Source organism: Panthera onca, chromosome C1 (assembly GCF_046562875.1).
Source record: "Panthera onca isolate mPanOnc1 chromosome C1, mPanOnc1 haplotype 2, whole genome shotgun sequence".
NCBI classification, from domain to species: domain Eukaryota; kingdom Metazoa; phylum Chordata; class Mammalia; order Carnivora; family Felidae; genus Panthera; species Panthera onca.
In genome coordinates, this window is record NC_138346.1 from 156,426,900 (window position 1) to 156,438,136 (window position 11,237).

An 11,237-nucleotide genomic window follows, 5' to 3' on the forward strand; every position below is an offset into this window, starting at 1 on the left:
CTGACAGGAGCCTCAAATCACTCAACAAAAAGGTCTAAGGCACAATGAAATTTACCTTCATCTGTTGCCTTTTCTGTTTCAGCACTGACCAACAACTTGAAGCCACAGCCTAGATAAATGCAGATGAGAAAAAGCAAGACTTAAATTTACAACTATATAAACTTTGCATTAGGAGTGATTTTTATTAGAAATTAATAGTTTATAAGTCTAAAATGTTCAAAGCATTAACCACTGATAACAACTAGTCCAGGTTCCTTCTACTGTTTCTAAATAATAATGAAAAGATATTTTGTTTTTATAAATTTTAAAATCAAATGCAAAGACACTGAAGGAAAAAGGTTAAACCCTGGTACCAGAAACTTGGTAACCATAGTTCAACTCTCAGAGTTCTTCAATTCTGTTCCGATGGGAAAAGAGTGAAAATGAAAATATGTGTACACAGATACACATATACAACAATTGTTTTATGTGTAATAATGAAGACAAAGTAATTTTTTTTTCTTCAAGAATAGTACTGCTGGAGGGGCGCCTGGGTGGCTCAGTCGGTTGAGCGTCCGACTTCGGCTCAGGTCATGGTCTCATAGCTTGTGAGTTCGAGCCCCGCATCAGGCTCTGTGCTGACAGCTCGGAGCCTGGAGCCTGCTTCAGATTCAGTGCCTTCCTCTCTCTCCACCCCAACCCACTAGCATTCTGTCTCTCTCTCTCTCTCTCAAAAAGAAATAAACATTAAAAAAAAAATTAAAAAAAAAAAAGAATAGTACTGCTGGAAATAGCTGTGGGTGGAGCTAAAAGTTTTATTCTAATAAGAACTAAGAAAACAACCTTAATGATAGGGACTAAAACACCCAAGTGGATCTTAAAGAAATCTGGCATGGCCCAACTTTGATCAAGGTCACCTTACCAAATCAGTTACAGAAATGGGAGAACATGTACCTTCTATAGTTAAAACACATTTTAAGGGAAAAGTGGATTTATTAAAAATGCTTTAAAATATAGTGGCAGGAATTTCCAAAATAATTGTAAAACAGGCAGCTGGGACATTTCTTAAAAGGCATTCAAATTGCATCATTGCATTGAATATCTATTCCACCTGCTTCCAGGTACACACTTAAAACACAACAAAGAAACAATGTCAGATAGAGATTTGAATACAAAAAAACAAGAGAAACTGAAAACATTTAAAGTACAGAATACAGTTTAAAACTTGTTTTATTTTTGCATATGCCTATTTCTTTTCCTCCCCTAATTTTTAAAAAATTTTTACAAATTTTTCATTTTTAAGTTATTTCTACACCCAATGTGGGGATTGAACTCACAACCCCAATATCAAGAGTCACATGCTCTACCGGCTGAGCCAGCCAGGCGCCCCTTTCTCCCCTAATTTTTTATATTATTTGAGAACATGAATCTCCAGATTTTCCTCTAAGAAATACATACTGTCTGTTCACAACCGCTATATTTCAGTTTGGTCATAGAGACAGTTCAGTTATAATTTTTGGTTAGGCCTGAACGAGTCTGAAGCCTGAGTTTATTTCGAGATCTGAAGAAATACTGGGTCCTCCAGGTCAAGACAGGGACTGACAGAAGAGCCAAAGAGGAATTTCATCTGAAGATACAGTGTATCATACACGTCTGATCCCAATATCAAAGAATGAGCTCAGTTTCCACACTAGTCATTCTATAGGTAGATATATAAATAAATCTTATTAATCTTCCCGGTTCTGACCATTTTTCATCAAATTGAAATGGTTGAGAAAAAGGAAAACCACCACTTACAGTTTCTTTGAAGGAGGAGTTTAGCCAGCGATTATTTACTACATTCTGTATGGATGTGGGTGGGTTTTCTAAATCTTCAAAGGAATCCATTAATATAAAATCCAGAACAACATCATAAAAATTTAGATTTTTCACCTGCATTAAATTATGAGTTAAAACACGAATTATTGTTACATAGAACTGAAAAAAAGTCTGAGCCAGGGCTTCATGTTTTGTAACAGCAGGGTGATTTTAGTTGAATCAGATTATATCTCTGACAAAAAAGAGGAAGAGGAGAGACAAATATGAAAACAACTCACCACCAGAAATTATAATTCACATAAAACAGCTGTTCCTTCCTAGATCCCATCAGGTGAAATTAACCTCTCCTTCACTGTATTCTAGGAGTCCTTTGTTCATGCTTTTATTATGGCATTCACAATCTCAGCTCGCTTTGTTATTTAGTTACTGGGATGTCTGCCCATCTTCCCCAGCACATCATGAGCCTCTTGCTCCTTCATTTGCTCATGTATGTTGTGTTGTACCACACATCTGTACCAGGTGCTCAGACTTCTACAGCAACTGAATTACATGCTTAGAATTTAGTGGAGAAAACAGACAGCAACTAATAATTCCACAAATACACAATTATAAACTGTGATAAACCCAGTAAAGGAAAAAGTACAAGGTACTATGAGCGCTTATGATGGAGATGCTAATCTAGACTAGATGTCAGAGAGGGCTTTCTTTAGGGAGCAAGGCATCCCAGGTACAGGAAATACCGTCAAAGCATTTAAGGTAAAAAGGAACACAGTGGTGTGGAGTCAAAAAAAATCACCGAAAGTGTGCTGCAATCTCTATAGCAAAGAGCACAGGGGCAAGTGGCTGGAGACAAGAAGGAAGTGCTAGGTCCATGTGAATGATCTGAATTTTATTTAGTCTTTTGGAGAGGCAGTGGTGGAGAGGAGATGGATGCTCAGATCTGCATTTTTAAAAGATTGGCAGCAACATGGAGAGGAGAGGAGAAAAAGTGATGGGGGGCGGGAGGGGTAGTAAGCGGATCCAGGAATGCAAAGACTCTTTAGTCCAGGGAAAAGAGTAGTTGCTCAGGCTACAATGGCGCTGGCAGGATTAGAGAGAAGTTGAAGAAAGCAAAAATATTTAGGGGTTAAAACTGACCAAACTTACACATAAATATGACAGAGCACACAAGGACCAGGGAGGTGTGAGGGAGGAGTCCCAGGTTCTGGCCCGCACAGCTGCATGGATACCAATTCCTTCACCGAGTGAGGGAACACCACAAAAAGAAAGATTATGTCTCTCTGTCCGTGTACCGACGGGTTTCTCTGCCTAGAAAGCCTTTCAGCCCCTTGCGAACTCATTCTTTAAACTTCTGTTACAACAAAATGTTCCAGGCTCATCATGTACTTGACCTATCCCAGTGCTGATATCAGACATTTTTCTAAGGAGTTCTCCTTCCTTTCAGTGAACAGTACTTAGAAGCCAAGCTCCATGTGCTAAGAGTAATTTCTTTTGAGGTGTTGCTGCTCCCAAATCCTCTCAGTAAACAGAACTAGAAACTATATGTATGCTTATATATACACGCAAACCTTTGTATTTATTTCCCCATCCGTCTGTCTGTCTGGCTGGCTGTCTATCTATCTGGTAAACTAAAATCCACATGGACAGCTCCAACTCCAATCTGAGCTTTTTATACTTTCCTTTTGTGACAGTGAGAAACCTGGCTCCCATTATTCTCAATATATTTAATTATTTGTTTGATCCTGAGTAGCCAATCCCCTGGCCTCTCTAAGCAGTCTGTTGTCCCATTCAAAATCATCCTTGCACAGGCCACCATAACCATTCTGCTAGGGCCTTCTCACTGATGAAGGAAGGAAGGAAGGAAGGAAGGAAGGAAGGAAGGAAAGAAAGAAAGAAAAAGGAAGGAAAGAAGGAAGGAAGAAGGAACGAATGATTAGCTTAAAAAACAATCATTTTCAACTATTGCCCCAAAGTATAAAGACTGTGGTTGCTATTGTTTATGACTGTCATAACCGCTATCACATAATTGGTTTTACTTGTCATTTAACAAGGACAAGGAAACAGTGGCCTCAGATAATGTAAATATTATATGTATATAACTAAGGGGAATGAATATTATAAAAAAATTGAAACTTACTCCTCTAGCAGCAAGTTCCATTTCAGTACTATCCCAGTGATCAGTCTGCTCTAAAAAATAGATCATCTCATCAAAAACATCTTCAAACTTCTTTGGATTCTGCAGAAGAAAACACATTTTAATCCTAAACTTAATTTTGTAACAAGGCTCAAGCCTACAAAGTAAATGAGTTACTCTTCAAGTATGTTTGTTAGATCTTTATTCTATTAAGTAACTGAATTAAAATATATTTTCAAGGTATGACATATTCACTTGGTTTAATATATTTTTGTTCCAACATTTGCCAGGAGCCAAGACTAAGAACATTAGTAACATGTCATAAGCAAACTGCTTACTCATCAAATATGTATGCCAACTTAGGTCAGTTCTTGAAATGAAAACTTGGTTACAGCAGATACTATGTGATTGATGCTTTTGATGCGGTTCTACTCCTCTTGGGGAAAGTCTAGTTGAAATCACTGGGTTTAATCTGTCATGGGAACGCCAAGGAAGCAACATAAGATTTACGTTGGGAATTGCAAGTAGTTAATATCACCTTATATTTATTTTGCACTTACCTTTTTATTTATTTTTAATTTTTTTTTTTATTTTTGAGAGAGAGAGAGAGCATGAGCAGGGGAGGGGCAGAGAGAGACGGAGACACAGAATCCGAAGCAGGCTCCAGGCTCTGAGCTGTCAGCACAGAGCCCAACGCAGGACTCGAACTCATGAACAGTGAGATCATAACCTGAGCCGAAATCAAGAGTAGGACGCTTAAGCAACTGAGCCACCCAGGCGCCCCTCCACTTACCTTTAAAAAAATTTTTTTTTTAATGTTTATTTATTTTGGGGAGGGAGAGAGAGCGCGTGTGAGTGGAGGAGGGGTGGAGAAAGAGGGAGACACAGAATCCGAAGCAGGCCCCAGGCTCAGAGCTGTCAGCACAGAGCCCAATGTGGAGCTCAAACTCATGAATTGTGAGATCATGACCTGAGCTGAAGGTGGACACTCAACTGACTGAGCCACCCAGGTGCCCCTCCACTTATCTTTTAATTAATCATCATAAGAACCCTCTGAATGGTGTACCATAAATATAATTCTATTATACAAATGAACTAATTGAGGTTCAAAAGAAGTGGGTTACTCTTGCATTATTGGTGGGAATGCAAACTGGTGCAGCCGCTCTGGAAAACAGTGTGGAGGTTCCTCAAAAAATTAAAAATAGAATTAACCTATGACCCAGCAATAGCACTACTACTAATTTATCCAAAAGATACAGGAGTGCTGATTCATAGGGGTACATGTACCCCAATGTTTATAGCAGCACTATCAACAATAGCCATATTATGGAAAGAACCCAAATGTCCATCAACTGATGAATGGATAAAGAAGATGTGGTATATAGATACAATGGAATACTACTTGGCAACAGAAAAGAATGAAATCTTGCCATTTGCAACAATGTGGATGGAACTGGAGGGTATTATGCTAAGTGAAATATGTCAGTCAGAGAAAGACAGATATCATATGTTTTCACTCATATGTGGAAGCTGAGAAACTCAATAGAAGACCATGGGGGAAGGAAAAGAAAGAAAAAGTTACCATAAGAGACTTTTATTTTTATTTTTTAAAAAATTTTGTTTTTAACATTTTATTTATTTTTGAGACAGAGAGAGACACAGCATGAACGGGGGAGGGGCAGAGAGAGAGGGAGACACAGAATTGGAAGCAGGCTCCAGGCTCTGAGCCATCAGCCCAGAGCCTGACGCGGGGCTCGAACTCGCAGACCGCGAGATCATGACCTGAGCTGAAGTCGGACGCTCAACCGACTGAGCCACCCAGGCGCCCCATAAGAGACTTTTAAATACAGAGAACAAACTGAGAGTGGAAGGGGATGGGGAGGCGGGGAGGCAGGAGGGGCAGAGAAAATGGGTGATGGGCATTGAGGAGGATACTTGTTGGGATGAGCACTGGGTGTTGTATATAAGTGATGAAACATGGGAATGTACTCCCGATGCCAAGAGCACACTGTATATGTTGCATGTTAGCTAACTTGACAATAAAGTATTAAAAAAAAAAAAAAGAATTGGGTCAGAAAACCAAGTGTTCCAAGTGGCTCAAGAAAGGCCTGTTTTATTTGACTTGTTCTCAACATGTGGACACAGCTTGCATAAAGGGAAGTGGTTCCTTACAGTCTTCATGAAGTTCTTGTGATTGCTCTGTCTCATTTAGTCCCATGAGTAGGAGTAAGAGACAACTCCATTTGTATTCCCAGATTTCTGAGACCTATTCTATTTCCTAGAACTTTACCGACCAGGATTTGAGGGAAGAGACGAAGTATTAGAAATAATAATAGTGGTAGTTGTAGTATATCTAATGATGACTCTCAACATGACATTCATAGACTTTCAGCAAACTGGGAATAATTTATGAGCGACAACTTGATCAAAATAGTGCAGACTTCATACACAGAAACTAAATCAACCCAAGAAGAACTCATGCTCTTTGGTAATTTATTTTTATTACTTTATTTTTAGTATGTGAACCTTTGCAACAATCTGCAAAAACTTTTTCTTCGATTAAAAATTCAATGTACTGTAATCTTCAGTTCAAATGAAACAAGAACAATAAAAAAACTTGCCAACAAAACAAGTTTACCTTTCGTGCTTTCACAATTAATGCTGACAAAATTTTCCTTCCACTCTCAGCAAGGAATATCCTGTTGGCTGTTTCCGAAAGTATTACCTGAAAAAACATTCAACCCCAAAGAAAAAAAGAACCAATAATTAATCTGAACAGACATTTGATTCTATAGCACATCTATGCATAAACAACCCTGATATAGTCAATGCATTGGATGCGGCACTATCTCTGCAGGTAGACCACAGAGAACGTTGTAATTTACTAAAATAAAAAGAGCTCTTGAAGCCTATAATCAAAAAAGATTAAAAGGAAATAAATATGAATTTAAATTCTGTTCGATATTAGAAAATCCAAAATAAATGTTATATAGCCCCCAAAACACAGAAAAATAAAGATACTTTTTTTTCTTAAATGATTTTATTTCATTTTAGGAAATCAATGATTTTACAACTGATTCAAATAAAAAAACAATCTAGAAAACACACTAATTGATAATAAGAAAGGATTTCTATTTTACGTAGCCATTTGTACACATCTCCAGTATCAAAATACCCTGTTTGACAAAGTGTGGTGGACCTGGGGAACCATGGCAGAGGACAAAGATAAATGAAGACAAATGAAAGGAAATAGCAGCCAGGAAAAACAAACTTAGGAGATTTTATATTTGCCATTAAAAATAAGGATAACGAAGAGCAAAGAGCTGTTCTGTTTATATACAGCTGGACTCTATAGCATGAGGGTGAGGATGAGTGGCTAGGTGAGGTCACTTAATGTTTAAAAAAAAAAAATACCTGAAAAGCCTGTCGAATACAGTGAAGTTTGGCAAGAAAATCACTGTCTCCTAGGCACTCCAACATTTCAGTTCTATGTAATAAACAGGAAAGACAACTGTTAAGCTGCATTCAAGATCAAGCCCACTACAAATTTGGACTCAAGGCTTAACCTCCAGACTTTAATATAAAACATATGTCTTTTCAATACTGACAAGCCATGCAAAAATTTTTTTTGAGCCTAAAAAACATTTCCTCCCATTCTTATAAACATCTTTCATAAATATTACACAAACATAGCAACGGCAACTTAATGTTTTTCATAAACAAAAGCAAAATTGAAATGGTACCTAAGCACTCTCGAGTAAATTTTCCCTTCTTCAACTAAATGCATGGCTTCTTCATAAAAAGGGCAGTGGCAAAGAGACTCTAGACTGTAGGTGTGCCGTGCTTCTCGGTGTTCTGCAAGCTAAGAAAACAGCAGGTTACAACCGATTACCCTGATACAAGGAAAAAAACTTTATAAAAGATAGGAAATAGGATCTTGCTAACATCAAAATGTACTCAACTTGATTAAACCATAAAAATCATTCAATAAGATTTTACAGCTAAGTTTTACAACTGGGGGCGCCTGGGTGGCTCAGTTGGTTAAGCATCCGACTTTGGCTCAGGTCATGATCTCACAGTTGGTGGGTTCGAGCCCTGCGTCAAGCTCTGTGCTGACAGCTCAGAGCCTGGAGCCTGCTTCAGATTCTGTGTCTCCCTCTCTCTCTGCCTCTCTCTCTCTCTCTCTCTCTCTCTCAAAAATAAACATTTAAAAAATTTTAAAAATGTTTATTTATAACTGAATTTTACAGATTTTACAACTGAATTTCAAAATTCAGTTGTAAAAACGAGTACAATTTTATAACAAGCTTTGAATTGAAGAACTTAAATCCACAGGATACAAAGAAAAGCAGTATCTTACAGTTCACCAATACAAATAGCTGAAGATGAAGCATTAAAAAAGAGGGGAGGATTTTATCATCCAAAGAATGCTCAAAAGTATTATAACTCACAATTGTGACTAAAGTAAAACTTTCTACAAAAATACTGAAATCTCAATTTGGCTAATTCTAAGGAATGTTTTCTTATATCTAGCTCTGACTAACCTTTGTACAACTGAAAAACAGTCATGCAACTCTGGCTCGCATAACAGCTCTACAAATGAAACTACAGGTTTCTAACAATTCATTAAAAAATAACAACTGCAAACACTATAGAATAGTCTGCTAAGCAAGAAGCCTTTGGAGTGATTTTCATTTTTCAATACTAAGTGATCCATTTAAATGGCATACTATAGGGGTTTTGGTGGTGATGTTTGCTTTAAAAAAAAATGTTGTTTTTTTCTTAATTTTTAAGTAATCTCTATACCCATTGTGGGGCTCAAAAAAAATTTTTTTTAACATTTATTTATTTTTGAGACAGAGAGAGAGAGAGCATGAACAGGGGAGGGTCAGAGAAAGAGGGAGACACAGAATCCGAAACAGGTTGCAGGCTCTGAGCTGTCAGCTCAGCCAAAGTCGGATGCTTAACCGACTGAGCCACCCAGGCGCCCCCCATTGTGGGGCTCAAACTAACAACTCTGAGATCAAGAGTCACATGCTTTTTTTTAAAAATTTTTAAAATGTTTATTTTTGAGAAAGAGAGAAACAGAGTGTGAGCAGGGGAGGAACAGAGAGAGGGAGACACAGAATCCAAAGCAGGCTCTAGGCTCTGAGCTGTCAGTACAGAGCCCAACTTGAAGCTTGAACTCACGAACTGTGAGATCATGACCTGAGCCAAAGTCAGACGCTCAACCAACTGAGCCATCCAGGCACCCCCTAAGAGTCACATGCTTTATCAACTGAGCCAGCCAGGTGCCCATTTTGTTGTTTTGAGTTAAAAAAAAATTTTTTTTTCAACGTTTATTTATTTTTGAAAGACAGAGACAGAGTGTAAGCAGGGGAAGGGCAGAGAGAGGGGGACACACAGAATCTGAAGCAGGCTCCAGGCTCTGAGCTGTCAGCACAAAGCCCGATTTGGGGCTCGAACTCATGACCTAGGCCAAAGGTGGACGCTTAACTGACTGAGCCACCCAGGAGACCCTGTTGTTTTGTAGTTTTTTAATGTTTATTTATTTACCCTGAGAGAGAGAGAGTGAGAGAGAGCCAGGGAGGGGCAGAGAGAGGAAGAGACTGAATCCCAAGCAGATTACGAACTGTCAATGCAGAGCCCGATGTGGGGCTCAAACTCATAGACAAGTGAGATCATGACCTGAGCCAAAACCAAGAGTCAGACAATCAACGGACTGAGCCACTCAGGTGCCCCTGCCCCTCCCCCTCTCTTTTTTTTTTCTGTTTTGTTTTTTAATAACAGCTTTATGGAGATATAGTTCACGTACTATAAAAACTCATCCTTTTCAGTGTACAATTCAGTAGTTTTTTTAGTATATTCACTGGGTTATGCGATTAGCACCACTTTCTAGTTCCAGAATATTTTTACCACCCCAACAGGAACCTTTGTATCCATTATCAGTCATTCCCCATTTCCCTTTCTCTCTAGCCCCTAGAAACTAATCTACTCGCCGTCTCTGGAGTTTCCTACTTTGGAAACTTCATGTAAGTGAAGTCAAAGAATATGTGGCCTTTTGAGTTTGATTTCTTTCACTTAGCATAATGTTTTCATGGTCCATCTAAGATGTAGCCAGTATCAGTATGTCATTCTTTTTTGTGGCAGAATTATATAGGTATACTGCTTTTGTTTTTAATCCATTCCTCATGATAGACATTTAAGTTGTTTCCACTTTTGGCTATGATAAGGCTGATTTGAACATATGTGTAAAAGTTTTTAATGTTTTCAATTCTCTTAAGTATATACCTGAGAGGAGGGGTCAGTTGGTAACTCTGTATTTAACTTTTTTGAACTGCCAAACTGTTCTGCAAAGAGACCACATCATGTTCCACTCCCACTAGCGATGCACAATGATTTAGACTTTTGCACACCCTCCCCAATAATTATTATTGTCCATTTTTTACATTACAGCCACTCTAGTGGGTGTGAAGTGGTTTTTAGTTTCTCTAATGACTAACAGTGTCAAGCATCTTTCATCTCCTCACTGGCTTCTGTATATCTTCTTTAGAGAAATGTCTATTCAATCCTTTGTCCGTTTATGGTTGAGTTGTAACCATTCATTATATATTCTGGATATGTGTCTTTATAAGATACATGATTTATAAATATTTCTCCCAATCTGCTGTTCTTTTCACTTTCTTGTTGGTATCCTTTAAAGCCCGAGTTTTTACTTTTGATAAATTACAATTAATTATTTTTTTCTCTTTTTTCTGCCTGAAATTTTACTACCTGCTTATACAGAACATGAAGGTCAGCCAGAGGTGAGGGGTCAGGGACTGCTAGGTCTTTCCTGGACATATGCATAGTCCTGTGCATGCCTGTGGCCTTTTAGATTCCCAGGAATATGTTGGAACTTTTCAAAGTCCCCTGTTAAAATCTCATTGCCCAATTTTTCCTTTTGAGTTTTTGATCAGCCTCTTATTAGCCCTGACAGGTATCACACCACCTCAGGTATATTAATGTTAAATAATTGCCACTGAATGTTTTCGACAAAGGCCATAGGATAGGACTTTCCTACAGAGCAAGCTCTAAGTCAGATCAAAGTAAGTCCTGAGAATGGAACTCTGCAGAGAGCTGCCACACAGGTCAAACAGTAAGAATTTTGTGAAGCTCCAAAGCCATTAAGTTTCTTTTAGTGGTTGCCAGGCCCCTGGTTTCTGCAATTTCCACAGTTGTGAGATTGCTAGTTTTCAAGACTATGGAGGAGAGGGGGATGCGAATAGATCAAATTAAAAATCCTTAAGTTCACTGTTCTTATGGA

The 11,237-nt window shown here is 38.3% G+C and overlaps 1 protein-coding gene across 2 annotated transcripts in view; it reads right to left on the reverse strand.

Moving 5' to 3' along the window:
- The window catches only part of MIGA1 (mitoguardin 1), a 105,826-nt gene that overhangs the window by 8,741 nt on the left and 85,848 nt on the right, over window positions 1-11,237 (reverse strand). For both annotated transcript variants that reach the window (XM_078451763.2, XM_078451762.2), the window contains exons 9-14: window positions 7,675-7,793; window positions 7,346-7,418; window positions 6,570-6,656; window positions 3,935-4,033; window positions 1,777-1,911; window positions 56-109 (exon numbers count right to left, since the gene is read on the reverse strand). In XM_078451763.2, the coding sequence (XP_078307889.1) occupies window positions 56-109; window positions 1,777-1,911; window positions 3,935-4,033; window positions 6,570-6,656; window positions 7,346-7,418; window positions 7,675-7,793 (567 nt within the window). The remainder of the gene's footprint in view (window positions 1-55; window positions 110-1,776; window positions 1,912-3,934; window positions 4,034-6,569; window positions 6,657-7,345; window positions 7,419-7,674; window positions 7,794-11,237) is intronic.